A 17,608-nucleotide genomic window follows, 5' to 3' on the forward strand; every position below is an offset into this window, starting at 1 on the left:
TTTCTAAGTTTTCAAGAGAGAGCCCCAATTCCTCCAGACTTCTCCATGGACTAATTGCTCAAAATAACCACAGAGATGCAAACAAGTCTAAACTCCTGTTTGCAGTGGGCTGTTTCTGTTCGACAGGCCAGAACCATTTCATCAGCGTGTGCTAATTATAAATACGACCTTTGGGTTAGACCGGACCTAAAACAATACAAACCCAAGCAGACATTCAGCAGCCCGAGCCGTTCACCAAGCTCAGGAGGGACAGCAGAGAAAGCAGCAGCGACTTCAGTCCCTCCAAGCCCCAGGACCCCAATGCAGCTCCAAAGCAAGAATGAAGGTGATTTTTTTTTTTGGTGGTCAGTCCAATGCAGAGGGAGCCTAAGGCAGTTCAGTCTTTTCCCTGTAATTCTTAGATTAATTATAAAATAAAGAAGCATATTGGTTTGTGTGCGCCAGCTGGAGTTTTCTAGGTCACAGAAAACATTATGGCTAATGCAGGAATGAACTAGCCAGGCGTGCTGCAGACCCGTGGCTCATCATCGCGTGCATCATGCTGCAAGCGTGGGCCGTCACCATCCCCATCACCACCGGAGCCCTCCCATCGCTCTCCCCTGCACCGCAGTCTGAATTCGGTCTTCAGAAAGCACTACTGGTGCATGACCCCAAACCAAAAGCGAGCTCGATCCCACACAGTCCTGCTGGGCAGAACTTTTCTGAGCTCTGCTCTTGGCGATCCCCTGCCTCAGTTTCCCCATCTTGATTGCACAGCGGTTTGGACCCTTGTTTTGGGGTTCACCGAGCTGGGTGGCACCGGAGCTTGCGCCCAGCTGACGTGCCTGCTCGCAGCAGGGACCGGCCGAGGTGGCAGAGGGAGGTGGCCACAGGCTGGCTGGCCACAGGCCACGGTGGCCACGGGGCATGCTCAAGGTCCAGCCCCAGGGACATCGCAGGGTGGCTGTCACACTCTGTGGCAGGGATCAGGACCTGCTGTTTGCAGAGGGCAGCCAGCAAATGCAACCACCCCCAGCACCGTGTTTGCTCAGAGCAGAGGCAGTGCCCTGGCGAGCCCAGCTAATGTGGGAGATTATGTCAGCAGCTGCTATTGCTGGGGAAAAAAAATAGTAATAAATAAAAAAGAAAACCTGTGTCTGGTGCATCGCCTCTCTGGGGCAGGCTGGGGTCTGTGCAGGGCTGGAGCCAGCTGTGCTGGCCATGGCTGAAGATTTATTCTCCTGTTAATGCCCCTGGGAAGGCTGCTCCTGGTCGGGTTACGGTGCCTGGCTGTGGCTGGGCACGGCCAATAAAAGCCCCATTTATCCCCGAGGCGTCAGACCTCGCGTGGGTGCAAACCCCAGGAGGAGGTTTGGACGTGGAGCTGAGCAAAGCCGGCTGTGGAGGCACCCACCTGGCCGAGACTGCAATGCTGCCGGCTCCAACCACCCCCCGAGGGTTAAATGTCACCAGCTGCCACCGAGGAGCCAGCCCCTGGGGTGGCAGGGATGTCCCCAGAGGCAGGACCTTGCACAGAACCAGATTTTTGCATTTACCTGCTCTTCCAGCCATCAGTCAGTTCCAGGCTCTAGTGCTGCATTTTTGCAGCCCAGTCTCGCCATGGGCATCTGACGGCGATGCCCGACCCACTCAGGGCTGGGCCGATGCTCATCGCCCGCAGGAGAGCACCCAGGTACCAAAACCTGGTATTTCATACATGGTGCATGTTGGAGAGCTTCCCTGAGACTGAACAGTAACAACGGGGAAAGGGTTTACCCCAGGCAGGGGTCATGACCTCGGCCAAGGCTAAATACCTGGCTGAGCAGCTTCTTTCCAAATCAGCATCCAAAAGTTAGTGCCCAGCTCATGTCCTGCTTCTCCGAGTAAAACGCCTCGGCTCATTGCTACAGCCCATTTCAGCTGACCCTGTGAAAGTTGAAGCGAGAAGGAAAAAGCACTGGGGACTCCAAGAGCAGAAAAAAATTAATATTATTAATTAAATGACATGGCAGCTCACAGTGGCATCTCGTGTCGCTGCTCTGGGGTGAAACCTCCAGCAACGCCTCAGGTATTTTATAAGCAACTGTGCAATTTCTTTTATTGCTCTGGAAAATGCTGCTGCCTGCAGGGCCCAGTGGGATTCTGGAATATGATACTCGGGAGTGACTAAAAGCCGTGAAAAATCATGCTCCTTCTCTCACCCTGCAGCGGTTCAGCTCGGGCAGGGAGAGAAATCCCAGGAAAGCTGCCTGGCAGGAGCGCAGGACAACTGCACGAGAAGCAGCTGCTCCAGAAACAAGAAGAAGGAACTCTTGGCTTCAGCAGTGCTTCACTGCAAAGAGCCCTGTCTGGCACTGCAGGGAGGATTTACTCATTTACTCTGAGTTTTGGAAGGGGTACGAACGCTTACGGTTCACGGCAGGAATCGGAAAGGATCCGTCCCCACGAGCACGCATCTCCCCCGGACTGACCAAGTCACCTCTCCGGCCCCAGCGCGGCCGAGGAGGCTTTAGTGACAAGAAACCTGACACAAGCCTGAAGCTGCAGTAAAAACCATGGCTGGAAAAAAACCTATCAGCAAAATTACACTTTATTTTTTTTGTTGTGGAATTTACTTTGATGTATTGTAACTTAAAAGGGTCTGGAAAAACCACATGCAAAAGGGTTTCTAAGTAGCAGCTAAAGTTTCTATTCCAGCATTACAAGCTATTCCAAATGATTTCCAAATTCCCAGCTATAAACTATTCCATAAACAGTTTTATCTTTAAACCCCCTCCACCCTACCCCAGTTAGTGCAGTGCAAAGGAAAAACCCAAGGAATTTACATATTATTTTCCAACGTATCCCATTGCAATTTTGAATGATCTGCGATGAACTAAAATATATATACAATTTTCTCACCATCATAAAAAAACTTTTCCCTTTCTTATTCACAGATATATATTGTGGCAAATGGCTGAATAATTACTTACAAACAAAACAATATTTTTAACAAGTTTCTTACAACAGTAAACACGAGAGGGAGGGCTCTCTGGAGGGAAGGGGGATTTGGCAGGGCTGGGAGGGGAGCGCAGGCAGCGGCGGAGGTCGGGGATCCCTTTGGGGCGTAAGGGAGAGACGGTGCCGTGGTCCCCGTGACAAGAGGACGGGCTCTTCCAGAGGGATGCCCTCGCCGCCTTACAAAATCAGCCACGTTAAACAGGAGGGTCGCGTAAGGCTTTAGGATCTGAGGCATAACACGAGCCGTCGTGAGTTTGTCTCGGGTGTGTGTGTGCGTGCATCTCATCCACCCTAAATACGCCCACAGCTCCGGGAAACGGAGCGAAGCCCTTTGCTTTGCCCGGGAGGAGCAGGGCATTGCCAGCTCCCTGCTGGCTGCTCCCCCTCGAGCGTACCCCGAGCTGAGCACCGAGGGGCTGGCCGGGAGAGGTTAGCACCAAACAGTACCTTGGGAAAAGCCCCGAGCCCCCTCCGTGTCCCCGTCACCTCGCAGAGCAAGACCCCCCGTGTGCATCTGCCCCGGCCAGACCCCGGCTGCACCCACCCCACTCCCCCCCTGGCACCGAGAGCGGGGGCACTCGCAAGGCTCCGGGAGGAACGGGCAGCAAAGCAGGGCGGCTCTGGGCTTGTCACCGAGCGACATTTAATTTTCAAATTAATATCTTCCCCTTTTCCTTAAGAGCCCCAAACTCTTCCATTTATTATCCCAAGCAGGGCACTGCTGCTCCGTTTGCCGCAAGGCTTCGGATGCAGCCGTGGTACCTCCGTGCCAGGGACCGAGAGCATCGGCACCGCTCGCCCACCCTACGCCGGCGTCTCCCAGACCCGCGCCAGCGCGATGCCAAGAGCCCGCACCGGGAACGCAGTGTCCCAGGGCAGGACCACCCCAAGTCCCAGGGGAAAAACGTCAGGGCACGGAAGCACCAGCTCAAAATTCCACTTATCCAGAGAGGCTGGAGGGCATCTCCTCCAGCTCAGATACTGGATAGAGGAAAGTTGCTCCCTGTCACACACCCACATGCGGGTTTGTACATATTTGCACTTTGGAAGGAAATTCTGGAGCTGGAGAGCAAAGCTGGTGCCCAGCAGAAGACGATGGCTGGGATTTCCACCTGGCAGCTCTGCCTACCCACCACGAGTGCTGCACTTTGGAAAGAACAGACTCGGACGGACGGTGCTCAGGACAGAGCGGCAACGCCAAGACAGACGGACCTTTACTTGACAGCAGCAGCAGTAACAGCCTGTGGGAGGAAGAGGGGGCAACGCTCACAGTCCCCAAAAGTGCACACAGCTGGGGAAGAAGAGATGCTTTCACAACTTAGCGAGAAAAATCAGGAGTTGATCCAGTAGCCCTTACTCAGGTGGGTTTGCCCCCCTGAACTCAGCGAGGTGGGATGTGTCACGGCTGCAAGAAAAATCAGCCTGGCTCGGAGAGGGAGGGGGTCCTGCCCGCAGCAGGACCAAGCTGGGAGCAAGGGCAGGACAGACCCACGGACACACACTCGTGTCCGCTCCTCTGCATGTACCCGATGCCTTGGTGGCCTCCAAAACCCTTGTGTGGCAAAGTGCATCTCCAGTCCTGCAACGCGCCGAGACCTCCTGCTCACCAGTGGGACCAGCCTGCACCCTGGGCTGCCCCCTCCGCCCGCAGCAAGGCTGGTGGGACCGAAGGTGGTTGTAAAGCAAACGGGCTTGGGATGCCAAAGTGGCTCTTTCCCCTCCTGTCTGACCTGGAGGTCCACTTCCAGCCTATGTCTGATGGTCGAAATGCACTCCTGGTTTCGCAGCTGGCATCCTTCAGAGACGAGCAACAGCCCTTTCCTCCTCCCGGGTCGGGTATCCCCGCTCTGCCCCCTCGTCCCAGCCGCAGCACGGTGCTGCCAGGCGCTGCCGCGTGGCTACCAGGGAGACTGCCAAAATCCTGACCCGGGGAGCCCACCCGAGCAGCGTGGCAGGGGGACCGCATCATCTCCTTGGGGCCGAGTCGCTCCCTCCCCTTAGAAACACCCTAAATTCCCCGGGCACCCACCCGGGCACAAACCTTCAGCCTCACCCTCCCACCACCATCACCACAGTGGCTTTTAAAAGACCTTTAGTAAAAGAGGTTTGGAGGACCCCATCCTCTGGTGGGCACCGCACAGAGTCTTTCAAGCTCTGTCCATGCAGGGAAGCGCAGCTTTCCCGGGACTCTTCTGCAGCTGCTACACGAACATTATCCGACAGACCATCAATCTTCTATACACGTAACAGGAGCGAGGCCGGCGGCGGCCCCGATGCGCGCGCACACACACACTGTACAGAGGAACGGATTGCTAAAGAGTCTGCGAGAGCAGTCCTGGGACGTGTCCGGCCACGGCTCACGGGGAGCTGCGGGCGTCGGGACAAGTGTGCACGGTCTGCAGCGGCTCGCTCTGGGCGTTCGATGACTTTCCATCAGACATCCCCGCAGTCATTGCACCCCCTCTTCTTCCACGTACGTCGAGGGAAACCAGCCAACCTGTCAGGGAAGCGGAGAGGTGAGCTGGAGACTGGGGAGCTCAAGGGACCTCCCGTGCCGTCACCGGGACTATTCCCCCTCTGCCACACGCTGTTCCCGGTGATCCATTTGTATGGTGCTGGATGCGCCCACATCCCGACGCACGGTGCAGTGCAGCCGTTACCCTAATTTGGGACGGAGCTAGCAACTATACATTGCCTCAGACACACGGGTCATCCGCAACATATAAGGGATTAGGACATGACAATCTGTGCCCAGTGCTACAAACTCCGTGGGACACCGGGCATCGCACGTCACTGTCACACAGCACCGACCGGCGACGCTGCGGTGGCTCTCGTGAGAAGAACGCCCACCCAAAAGCCAGAAAAGAGCAAGAAGGAGTGGGACATGTCCCCCTGCCTGTTGCTGTCCTGACAGCAGGTTCTGCTCCGGCTGGGCACGTTGAGAGCGGGGAGCACCGCGTGCCGCAGAAACGGGACGGGACATTATCCGGCTGCACTCACTCTTCCGTTGGTTTCCCCCTTCCACCATCCCTGGTCCCCGCCAATCCTGCTGTAGATCTTCACCACGTCACCCTCTCGCAGCGAAAGCTCCCGCATGTCCCGCGCCGCAAAGTTGTATCGTGCCACCGCCGTCCCTATGACCCGTGGGGTGAACACTGCGAGGGGACAAAGCAGAAGGAGTCGGGAGCCGTCCCATCGTGCGGGACCGGCCGAAGCCTGGGGAAAGCTTGGTGAGGTTCAACCTGGGTTTTCCACGACGGCGCTGGCTCCCATTGCAACGCCATGAGCCGGAGCAGCTCAGATGGCAGGGCTGGCCTCATCCGAACCGCTCAGCCCAACATGGACTGGGGCGGTTGGGGTTAAACTGGATTCCTGCTGGGCTTTAAATAGTTCTAAGGGCTTGGGAAGCCCCTCTCTGCTGACCAGGAGAGTCCAGGAGGGGCTGTGACCCCGTTGGTGGGGATCGCTGGGGTGAGGGACACTTTTGTGAGAAGGGAAGGAGGTGGTGAAAGAAAAGATTTCATAGGAATACACGATCATTAACAATGAAATCATGGAAAAATCCTGTTCCACCATTAATGTCAGGTCTGGCTGCCACACAGCTCCCAGCACCTGATGGGACCACCTTGTGAAAAGGAGATTTGGCAAACAGCTTGTATTTAAACTACTTTGAAAAACTGAGTTACTGGGATTGGATTCTCCTAGAGATGCTGAGCAAAACCCTCATGTTTTGACATGGGAGGAACAAGATGCAAACCCACCATCCTCCCTGCTCCTGTCCCTGCCAGGGAGAAGCCAGGGCCCTTGGAAACTTGGTTCCATAACAGACTAAAAAGTGCAAAAACACCCTGCAAACCCTAACGCTGACCAACAGCTTGTCATAAGAAGTATAGCCCCGTGAGCTGTCCCGGGACCCGACCTCCACCAGCACGGCCCCAGCACCACGGATCTCCATCGCTTCAGGTAGGGGATGCTCGGGGGAGGTACAAGGAGGAGCAGCAGTGTGGGAGGTAAGGCAGGGGCAATGTTCAGCTTCCCTGCCCCATAGTTTGGGCAGGGAGAAGGAGGGCTGGAGAGCAAAGGTGGGAGGGATGGGATGGGCAGAGGAGGAGAAGAATGCACGTCCTCTGAAGTTTGCAAAAAAACAAAACCCCCACCCTGGAGGGACGTCGTGTTTTGGTGAAGCTACCCTTTTTTGTCCCAGGAGTTTCAAGGATTAATTTAAATTCTAAAAGTTTGCAAACCGAGGTTGAACTAAGTTTGAGGAAAAGCTTTGCCCAGGTTTTCAGCTCTCGGGATGGAAGGAGATGAGAATGGCGATGGAGACGGTCCAGACACACAGCGTGCAATCACTGGAAGACTCGTCCGTCCTCGCCACGCAGCCAGGCTGGAGAACGGAGCGAGAATCACGGCAGCTTTGAACTCTTTCATCAGGAGCTTGCTCAGAGCCCATTGCTGCACAAATTACTTTCTTCAATACTTTCTATGCAGTTAAAGGATCCCAAATCCCCAGAATTATGTTCTAATACCTTGAAAAGTTAAGTGTTCTTCCCGAACACAGCACCAAGGAAAGCACGTGTGGCCTTGCCCGTGATTTTCCCTGCCCAGCCTAAAGAAAATACTGAAAGGGAAAAGCTTAAACAGGAAGAAACGAACTGGCACGATTTTGCTCTGATCCCTGCCAAACAGGGAGGAAGACACCGGTCTGTAACACATTTAATCAATGGGGTTCAAAGGCCAGAGCAGCACTGCGCTCTCTGCAGGGAGGCTGAGCCCCAAACTACATTTGACAGCCCAGGTCCCCCCCGACCTTCTCAGCAAGGGGCTCCTGAGCAGCCTCAGACACCAGAGCTCAAAAACTGCCGGACATTGAGATGTTCTCCTTGTACAGCAAGAAGAAATGGTCTGGAAGATGGTGTGATGCCAATGCTCGTTTGGTGAAACACACAGGATAAACAGGTCGAGCTTGAAGTACATCATGAGATCCCAATGTGCTAGATTCACTTTTTCATTAATTTTAGCCCCCTTTCTCAAATAGTGACAACTCCATCTTCTCCCTGCCTTAATTTTGGGGAGACGGGGGAGTGCGTTTTGCTTCCAGCCAAGCCTTGGTTAAATTAACTTATTTCCAGGCTGTGCTCCAGGGCAGCACTGGGGACCCCCTGAACTGCCTGCGAGTGATGGAGGGACAGCGGGGACCCTGCAGGTCCCGCTGGTGATGGCTTTCAAGCTGGGGATGCTGCAGCCTGGGAAAGGCGGCAGGTCTCTCCGGTGGGGAGAGGCACTGGTACCTGACCAGAAGGGACTGGAGGAGCTCTGAGAAGAAAAGTTGAGGCCCTGAGGACTGAGAAAAGAAAAGTTGTAGGAAGCGCAGGAGGCTGCAAAGAGGTTAGAGAGAAACAGAAAGAGGCAGAACACGCATTAAAAAGGAAATTAAAAAAAAAAATTATAATGCACAACACTTTAAAAGCCGACGGAGAAGTAAAGGGCAAAGCATGCGGATGGTCTTGCGCAGGGGCTTGGAGCTGGGACAGCCAGCAGCAGGTCAGGTCGCAGCCCCGCAGCCAGCGTGGGGGCTCAAAAGTCATCCTAGGGTTGTATTTCATGTAAAAGGATATTTAATCAACTTTTAAAAACTATCTTCCTTCAGTATCTTTTTAAAATATACCATGGAAAAATTTTTCAAAAATGCATTTTTCCCCACAAAGCAGTTATTTCTGTACTCAGGCTTTTAGACAAAATGGAACATTTTGCACTAATGCACATTTTGCTTTCCATTTGTTTCCATTTTTTTCTTTTTCTTAGTTTAGGCACAGACTTACCATTTCTCCCATCATCTCCATTAAAGGAGTCCCACTGGGATTCAAACCATCACAAGTCACACTGGAACCGGATCCATTAAAACACACACACAACAACTCACGTGGGCAGGTAAGACACGATCTATCCCGCTAACAGAGCATCACGTCTCTGCTCAACAACCCGCAGGTGGAGGGGCTGCCCTTGCAGCCGCAGCTCCTCTCTCAGCAGGACCAGGGGGTGGCAAACCACCCCCGAGCACAGGGTGCAAAACCACAAGAGGGAAACCAGCCTCCCCCAGCAAAAGCTCTCCCCGGGCGGCTGCACCCGCTCCGCAATGCCGCATGAGCTCGGAGGAGCAGTGCCAGGCAGCCCCAGCTCGGCTGGACCCCCCCGATCCCACCACCTCCTCTGAGACCCGTCCTCAAAGTGCCACCAGCCGAGCAGGACACTCGTTTACAAACTGGGGGGCTCAAGCCCTAGAGCAAAGCTATAAATCCCTTCGTCCAGACGGTGCTCCTACACCTTATTGAAAGGGTGAGATTTCCCATCAGAAGTTTAACGGCACCCACTCGCGCGGCTGAGCTGGGTTTTACCTGGAGAGCGGGTGAATGTCCTGGAGGTAGAGCGCTCCCGAGATTTATAGGGGTATTTCAGTGTTGTGTCCAGCTGCTTGAAGCTCTCCTTCAGCGAGTGGCTCTGGTAGTACTCGACCAGCTCCTGGGAAGGATGGAGAGGCACCCAGGTGTCTCCACCGTCCTCTGCGTGACTTGCAGGGACGGTGCACACGCTCAAAAGGGGCTACAAAAACCTACCAGCAAGCTTTCAAACTTCTTGGCTTCCGTGATGTGAATCCAGTTGTCCTTCTCCACCACCTTGATGTGCTTCACCTCCTCGTTGAACCTGCGACGGGTAGCAAAGGCACTCAAGAAAACGTAGCTGCGTGCTCCAGCCCTGTCTCGCCCTCCGCGAGCGAGCAATACTAAATTACTAAATTAAGTATTACTCACTTAATACTGATGGCAAAGCGCTCGGCCTCGGCCGGCCGCTCCCGGATCAGGTAGGTGCCGCTGACGTGAGACTTGAGCAGGTTGTCCGTCTGCTGCCGCTCCATGTTCCCTGCGAACCTGAAGCCCAGAGGCTAATTAATTAACTTAATTAACTGAGAATGAATGCATATCTTTAAAATAGGCATGTTTTAGACAGAAAGATACATCTTTTTTTAAAGGCATGAAGTTTGAGAAGGCAAGTAGGGAAACAGGTCTCATCCAAAACTTCATGAGCAGAAAGGAAAGTGCCCCAAGATCTAGAAGAAGCTGCTCAGCCACTGAGCAGAGAGGGTGAGCGACACAGTGTGCAACCTCTTCCCTTTGACGTACCTTACACCTAGAAAATCCCACTAATTGGGAATCGGTCCCCAGGTAAAAAAAGCTTCAGCGAGAGCTGGGGAGTGGGGATAATTTAAACTCATGAATTTGCAAACCCGGCTGGAGCTGAAGGGAAGGAGCAGGAGGCAAGCCAAGCGCAGACCCTCCCACCGAGGCAGGAATTGCTTCCTTCCTCCCAAAATGGTTTTCCGGGCACAGAAAATGGAAAGAGAAACCAGCATCTCTCCTTTTGCCTCTGACCCTGTCCATCAGTGAAGAAATCCCTACTGACCCTGCAAGGGCTGCACCAGGGTTCAACACCCAAATGCCACTGCAGCGGCTGCGGCGGGGCCACAGGGGAGGCGGGATGCAAAGCATTGCGAGCCTGCATTCATAATTCATTATTAGGGTAGATTCCTGACAAAGTAACAATTAAAAGGCAAGGTCGATATAACTTTATGGCCAGACGAAGGGACTCACCATGGATACGCTGTGTAGTCTATCTCCCGCGAGGGCGGCCGGCTGTTGGGAGGCTGCAAAGAGAGCATTGCTTATTACTGATGAGCCAGCGTCTCATCGGGCTATAGACCGCAGGCGAGACGCTCCTCTTCACGGGAGGGTTTTCATCTGCCAAGCCATTTCTGAATTATTGGCTTCGGCAGCGGAGGGCAGTGTTGCAGCTGAGCACTTCTCTCTCAGCCTCCCAGCTGTGATGAGCACGCAGCGTTTTTTCATTTACCTGAGCGTTTTTTAATTGGGAAGCAGCTGACAGCATTACAAAACACAGTAAAAAAACCCCAAAACCAAAGAAATAATATGCAGTTTTCCTGTACTGTGACTGATCTTGAGTACTCTGCTCCCGAGTCAGCTCTGCAGAGAAGGAACGGAGCCTGGACCTGGTCGCACCAACCCCAACCTTGGGAACGGGGCTGAGACCAACTTGGCCAGACATTTGCAACCATGGGATGACGGATCCACTTCCTCGCTAATTCAGCCACAGTAAAAGGCCACATTCAAAGTCCAGGGGCTTACTGGAAGGACCAAGGGTCTCAAGCAGAAGGCTGAGAAGAGCGACAAGCACCACCGGAGCAGCACCCTCCTGTGACAGCCCCCAGCACCCACCCCGGCACTCCAGGCTCCGTCTCCTCTTCGGCACTTACCCTCGCATCAACGGGGCAGGGTTTTACTGACGAGCTGGGAAAATAACCCGACTTCTTCGTCTGCAGCAGCCGCCCCTGCAAAGCCAAGCAGGGTATCAGATTGGGACGTGCATGGGGTTGCAGTGTTTTTGTCGTGCAGGGATGGGGACAGGCTCCAAACTGCCTCACAGCTCCCCTGGCCCCGGCTTTGAACCCCCAGCACATCCCTGTGCTCTGGGAAAGCCCACAAATAAAAGGGCCAATGCAGAAGTCACTGGTTTAAAACTTCCTGGGAATTTCCAGAGGGGAATCATTCTCACCTCCCACCACGGCGAGTCGGGGTCCCCCCTCAGCAGCTCAACCACGTCCCCAATTTGAAATGTCAGCACTGGCTTCCCAGGGGGGGCTGGGTTTCCGTGGTAATTCTGAACCACCACCATTTTAGGACCTGGGAGAGAAGCAAAACAGTTTCATCACCTAGTCCCTGTTAGAAAAAAACATAACAAAAATACCCCTCCTGAAGGCTGTTGTTCCTTATCCTGTGAACCACGAATCTAGCGGCACCAGCAGGCAGGATTTTGGGGCAGAAAGCATGAAAGCAGAAAGGAACAGTGCCCACAGCGAACTGTCTTGGCTCCCGCAGTTACATGGATGATTGAGTTCCCTGAGCAAAAATAAACCCAAAAAGGACCCAGCCAAGCCAAAGCTCTGACTTCCAGCCCTGCACCTGGACTTGAACCTCAATGCCCGGCCGGCACCAAACCCCACCAGATTCAGCGGTGACACCCGTGATTGCAAAAGGGACCAGCAAACACTCGCCTTCCACTGAACTTCAGCCAGACCCAGGACCCAAACGCCCCTGAAGCTCACAGTCAAAGTCCAGTTGTCTTGCCAACAACTGCACATTAAATAAGCTTCCCCAACTGCAGTAAAACCACAGTGTTTATCTTCAGAATGCTTCCCCACCTCTGCCTCTCCCCGCCCAGCGAGAGCACTCTGTACTTGCTTTTTTTTTTAACCACCAATTTGATTCAGGTTTCTTTTTGCCAGGCTTGGCTTTCCTTTCATCAGAAAAAGCACAAAAACAAATTGTTCCTTCTCCTTCGAGCCAGAGCATGGGCAGGGCAGGCCCACCACTCCGTCTAGGCTAGTTTTAAGCAAAGGAAAATAAAAAAAAAAATTGCAGCGACCATCACGACTCACAGCCCCATCAGAGGGCAGCGCCTGGAGCCGCGCATCCCTGCAGCACACCGGCCACACGCCGGCAGGACGATGCTCCCCATCAGCAACAAGCCTCCCTGCCAGAACGCGTTTGGTCCGCTTTGAAGGACGATCTGGCCCAAGGAAATTCGGCAGGCTCTGCTCGATGACGGGTGCGGGGTGCAGAAGCTTTACTCGCAAGGCAGAGCAGGCCAGGGGCACGAATGCAGCCGACGAAACGACGCGGTGCTGGTGGCCGCGGTGGGCGAGGGCTGAGCCCAGGGAGAAGCTGGGTCTTCCCGCAGGAGACCCGACCTGCTGCTTTGGGGAGCAGGGACAGGAGAGACCTCAGCACCCCATCGCTTGCCGTGAGGGTGGCACAGGACCCTTCTGCAGCTGCTAATGCTCCTTTGTGGTTTTGGAAGGAGCTTCTCCCTCCCACATGCTCAGTTTTAGGGACACCTGCAGCCACAATCAAGACACTTTCTGCTTGCCCTCCTGCAATACACTAACGCCCTTACCAGGTCCAGCACTCAGTGAATCCTGCAAAGAGAAAGGAAAAAAGTCTCCGTGAGGACTCGGCGGTCTCAGCTGTCTCCACGAGCACCCGCCCGAAGCCACTGGGATGAGAAACCCTGTCCCAAACCCCCCCCGGTACCTCCCAGCCCATGGTGCTCGCCCTTGCTGGGTGCTGGCACCCCCCCGAGAGCTGTGGTGCTGCACAAACTGGGCCAGTTTTAGGCTGGAGAAGAGGCCATCGGTCTCCAGTCCTGCCTCCCAGGTTGCTGGACCCCCCCTGAGGCTGGTGCTGGCTCTTCCCATGAGCTGCCCGCACCCGGACCGGGCAAGGATACAGGCTCTGCCCAAGGCAGAGGGGGATGCAGGAAAAGGGCCATCAAACAACATACCTGGTCTGCTGAAGAACCTGCAAGAGAAATGATGAAATAAGTGGTTAATTTAACAGTTAGCCCCCATTTTCTGTTTCTCTTGATGCTGTGAGTATCAATAAACAGGCATCAGTGCTTGAACTTGATGGAGGAAGCACAAAGCAGAGGCTGGGGTCACTCGAGTCATCACTTTGCACCGGGTGGGCAAGATCCAGGGAGGGACTGGAGCCGGACAAGGACATTTTCTCACTTGTGCAAAGTTCTGCAGTTTTGTTTCCTCCTCCATCCACTCTTCACCCAAAACCTCCCTGAAGCCACCCCGTGACAGTCCCTGGCACTGAGCAGTGCCAGGGCTCTGACCCAGGTGAGCAGAGGCGAGTCACAGGTTTGCCTGATTTAGACCAAGGATTCAAATTTTTGCCATATTATGGGGCTTTTGGGATCTGGAGATGAGGTTTCTCCTCACTGGAAAGGTGATCCCTGGCACGGACCCTCCCGCTTTCACTAACCGATGTCTTCTGATGAAGAACTCATCATCTCTCTTAAATGCCCTCCCAGGACGAGGGCTGGGTGCATCCCACCTAGTACAGAGACCTGCTGCCGTCCTCTGACATACATGGGATTCATCTCTCTGTTTTTGAGGCTTTTGGTTGGCTTGCTTGTTTTTCAGACCACCAGCCAATGCAAATTACAGCCCTGGGAGGCGGGTGGCAGGGTACTTAGATTTTGTTACGTGTTAACAAACATTAGTGCTTTATAGAGCAAATCTTTCAGATCATTTACATGCACCTCCTTGGCACAAACTGCTAATGATGTGAAATAGCTCACCTATCTTGCAGGGAGGAATGATCTCCAAGCACTCCTTATGAGCACCCGCTCCACATTTGGGGCAAAGATAGCCCTGGTAGAAGGTTCCTCTGTACAAAAAAAGAAGTCAGAAAGTCCTAATTCAGCCTCAGCTTTGAGATTTTCTTCCTGTGTTTTAAGGAAGATGCAGAAAAACTGGAAGGATGTTGCTCACCTTAGGAACATCCTGCAGGCTTTGCAGTTGGTAGTCTTTTCAAATGTGTACATCTGAAAGTTATGGTGATTTGCATTGGCTTTCTCTGGCTTTATGTTGGACCTAAGGAAAAGGACCAGGGCATTATCAACCTGTCCCTATGAGTCACGCTGCACTCGCAGCCTGTCACAGCAGCTCCTGTTTGCACTTCAGTCAAAGTTTGGAAACCGTAAGGACAGGTAGGAAATCAAGTGTGAAAGCAGACTCAGGGCTTGACTGTGCAGAGAGAGGATTTTGCCCTTCAACCTTCCCCGTGGGACAACATTCACGGATTTCACCCTTGCCCGAGTCAATCAACAGCCCAGACCCACCAGCGCGGGGCCAAACCCTGCTCTGCTCAGGACCGGTCCCCGCAGCAGCAGCCCTCCTCCTGCAACGCCTTCCTCCAGCCCCAGGTCAGCGCTTCACGCGTGGCCTGACACCACGGCGAGGTGTCATTTCAGAGATGTACCACCCATGCTTTGGTGCAGACGCTCAGGGTAGATGATTTCACGCTGGACCCAAGCTCCCTTTGCACAGGGACCCATCCAGCAAGCCCACGCGAGCTTCCCCATCACAGGCTTTGCTACCGGAGCTGGTCTCCAGTGACCTGCTGGTCCATGACACAGTTTCCCCGTGCTTGGCAACTGCACGCCAGGGCTAGAGCAACCACTCATGCTCACATTGCCATTTCAAACTGCTCCATCCACTTCCTCTTCATTTCCTCCGTCTTGCAGAAGAACTGGAAGCCCTGCTTCCCCTGAAGGTGAATTAGGTAGAAGCCGTATGACCACTGCAAGAGAAAACGAGAGAGCTGATCAGACCGCTACGCTCCCAACAACTGAGCAGCAAAACTCACTGCGCTTTTATTCAGGCGTCTAAATAACTGCTTTCAGTGCCTGCCCCGTCCCTTCTTCTGAAGGACTGCTGAACCTTTGCAAAGGTAACAGCAGGGAAGGAGGAAGAAGAGCTCTGTGTTTCTCTAACACATCACAACTAATGATGCCTGAATCAGCTTGGCATTGTGCACTAGGGCCAAATAGGATTTTATGGTGGCAGATGAGAGAACCCAGATTTTTCTGCTCCAGTGGATCCTCCCCAGCCATTATATCTCTCCCTGACAGCAACTGACAGCCCAGGAGGAACATCTGACCTGCCCACTGCGCATATGCTCTACCTGTCTCATTACAACACTGCACAGAAAAACATGAGAGAAAATTGTGTGCTTTGCTTACCATTTTTCCATGAGACTAGGAAAGCATAGGAGAGCAAAAGTGGAAATATATTTCATTAAAACATAAAGCCAGCAGCATTTCTTCAGCATCCAAGTGGCAAAATTGGCTATTCTTACTCAAATATCACTTATCCCATCTGTACAATACCTCTTCCCATTGCATGTAAGGGGATTAAGCTAATGGGTCTCTGCTAAACCCATAGCTGGGAGGTTTTCCTTCTTGGCTGCCGACTAAGCCTCAAACCACCTGCAAAATGATGTTCGTTCAGTGGTAACCATGCTCCGAGTGCCGATTTTGGCAGGCTGGACGGCAACGCTCACGCTGCCTTTCCAGGCTCCTCCACCCCGTGACTCCTGGGAGCGAGAGCATCCGGATGGACCTTCCCTGCGGCTCTCCTCTCCACCCCGTCTGACGTTTGCTCCCTGCCAGTCCCTCGCTGCCGGCGGGCCAGAAAGCAGGGAGCAGCTTCCTCTCTCCTAACTCCAAATATCCCAGCCTCTTCTGGGCTGTTTTGCAAGGATGGAGGTCAAGGATCAAGCCCAGCCCCACATCCATAAACATTTCTCAATGCTCTGTAAGGCTGCCCTGAAAGCTGAGCATTTATTTTCCAGCTTTTTTGCAAGCTCTGTTTCTATTTTAAAAAGCTAATGGGAACGTACTACCCAAGGACTGGCCAAAACAGCTCCAAAATGCTCTCCAGCAGAGCTAATCCCTGGTCCACCTACCTTCTTAATGTCCTTGTTATTCATAGGATCATCAGTCATCTTGTGGAAGAGCAGCTCAATAATTTCTTTCAGCTCATAATTGTATCCTTTCCTTTTGCAGACGATCACCACTTTATCAAATAAAAATAAATACCTGCCCAAAGCAAGCAAATAAACAAGCAACCCAGTCAAACATCTCATTAAAGCCCCCACTCAAGGGGAACTATTTGGAAAGTTCTGCAGCGCTTCCCAGCCAGCGCAGCTCGATGCTCTAACTGTGCTGTAATTTCACATCGATGGTGGTTTCTGACAGTGCTAGTCTAGCCAATAACTGAATAAATAAGCACAAAGCGAATCGTCAAATGAAGACACATTTAGTTTGGGAAAACTTCTGAGCGCCGCTGCTCACTCACCTGTCCTGCTTGGTGTGGTTGACGATGGAGCGGACCTTCAGCTCACCATCGATCTTCGGCCTCCCAAACTCCTCCAGCTTCACTTGCTGCAGAAAACAAAGCAAGGCTGAGATCCGCAGCCAGGGCTGGGACAATGCTTTTGGAGAGGTGGAAACCCAAAAACTGCCCGGATCGCATGGCGTGCTGGGAGAATCCCCACCAGCCCTGCCTCGAGCTGCCGAAGCTCCAAGGCTCAGCAGTCAAAGCATTTTTGCAACGTTTGGGATCCAGAAAGCAAAACCCTCACAAAATAATATATTTTCCAGGGGTTTCTACAAAACCAGAACCAGGGCTCTTGTAGTTTTGATTCCCATCCTGAACCAAGACTGGAGGTTTTGCGGAGGCTGGAACCCAACCCAAGGGTTTGGTCAGTTTGTCTTTCAGCTCAAAAGCCCTTGCAAACATTGCTCGGTACAGCATGGCCACCAAGCCATGGAAATCAGTCCCCTTGCACAGCTCTTACAGGAAAAAAAAATATTGTGAAGCATCACCACTGGTCAGGAAAATAAATATTTCACACAGCTATGTGTATAGTCCGTAATTATTTCATGTGGGCTCTGTATACATAACACCAGTCGCTCCAAAACATCCCCCCCCGGTACAATAAAAGGAAACCCCAAGCAGAACGTGCGTGGGATTGATCTGCAGACGGGAGTGACTGCTTTGCTAACATCTAATCTCCCGCATGTCAAACCTGCTCTCTGGCTGCTGCAAGGAAGAGAAGTGGCTGTTTCATGACCCCATTTACATTCCCATTTTTACAGAGCATGATGTCTGATTATTCGCACCCATCAGGATTATCATGAC

At 53.1% G+C, this 17,608-nt stretch overlaps 1 protein-coding gene across 6 annotated transcripts in view; it reads right to left on the reverse strand.

Annotated features, from left to right (window-relative positions):
- Positions 1-2,551: 2,551 nt before the first annotated feature.
- Positions 2,552-17,608, reverse strand: part of VAV2 (vav guanine nucleotide exchange factor 2) — a 154,107-nt gene continuing 139,050 nt past the window's right edge. For 3 of the 6 annotated variants that reach the window (XM_069770997.1, XM_069770992.1, XM_069770994.1), the window contains 16 exons: positions 16,763-16,848; positions 16,371-16,503; positions 15,646-15,660; positions 15,094-15,203; positions 14,393-14,494; positions 14,200-14,288; positions 13,393-13,409; positions 13,006-13,027; positions 11,605-11,732; positions 11,306-11,380; positions 10,626-10,678; positions 9,789-9,905; positions 9,594-9,681; positions 9,375-9,498; positions 5,980-6,134; positions 2,552-5,476 (listed from right to left, as the gene is read on the reverse strand). In XM_069770997.1, coding sequence (XP_069627098.1) covers positions 5,429-5,476; positions 5,980-6,134; positions 9,375-9,498; positions 9,594-9,681; positions 9,789-9,905; positions 10,626-10,678; positions 11,306-11,380; positions 11,605-11,732; positions 13,006-13,027; positions 13,393-13,409; positions 14,200-14,288; positions 14,393-14,494; positions 15,094-15,203; positions 15,646-15,660; positions 16,371-16,503; positions 16,763-16,848 — 1,362 coding nt within the window. In that variant the 3' untranslated portion in view covers positions 2,552-5,428. Of the gene's footprint in view, positions 5,477-5,979; positions 6,135-8,270; positions 8,358-9,374; positions 9,499-9,593; positions 9,682-9,788; positions 9,906-10,625; positions 10,679-11,305; positions 11,381-11,604; positions 11,733-13,005; positions 13,028-13,392; positions 13,410-14,199; positions 14,289-14,392; positions 14,495-15,093; positions 15,204-15,645; positions 15,661-16,370; positions 16,504-16,762; positions 16,849-17,608 lie in introns of all 6 variants that reach the window. The other 3 variants (XM_069770995.1, XM_069770996.1, XM_069770998.1) reach the window with 2 other exon arrangements.

This window comes from Haliaeetus albicilla, chromosome 26 (genome assembly GCF_947461875.1).
Source record: "Haliaeetus albicilla chromosome 26, bHalAlb1.1, whole genome shotgun sequence".
Lineage (NCBI taxonomy): Eukaryota > Metazoa > Chordata > Aves > Accipitriformes > Accipitridae > Haliaeetus > Haliaeetus albicilla.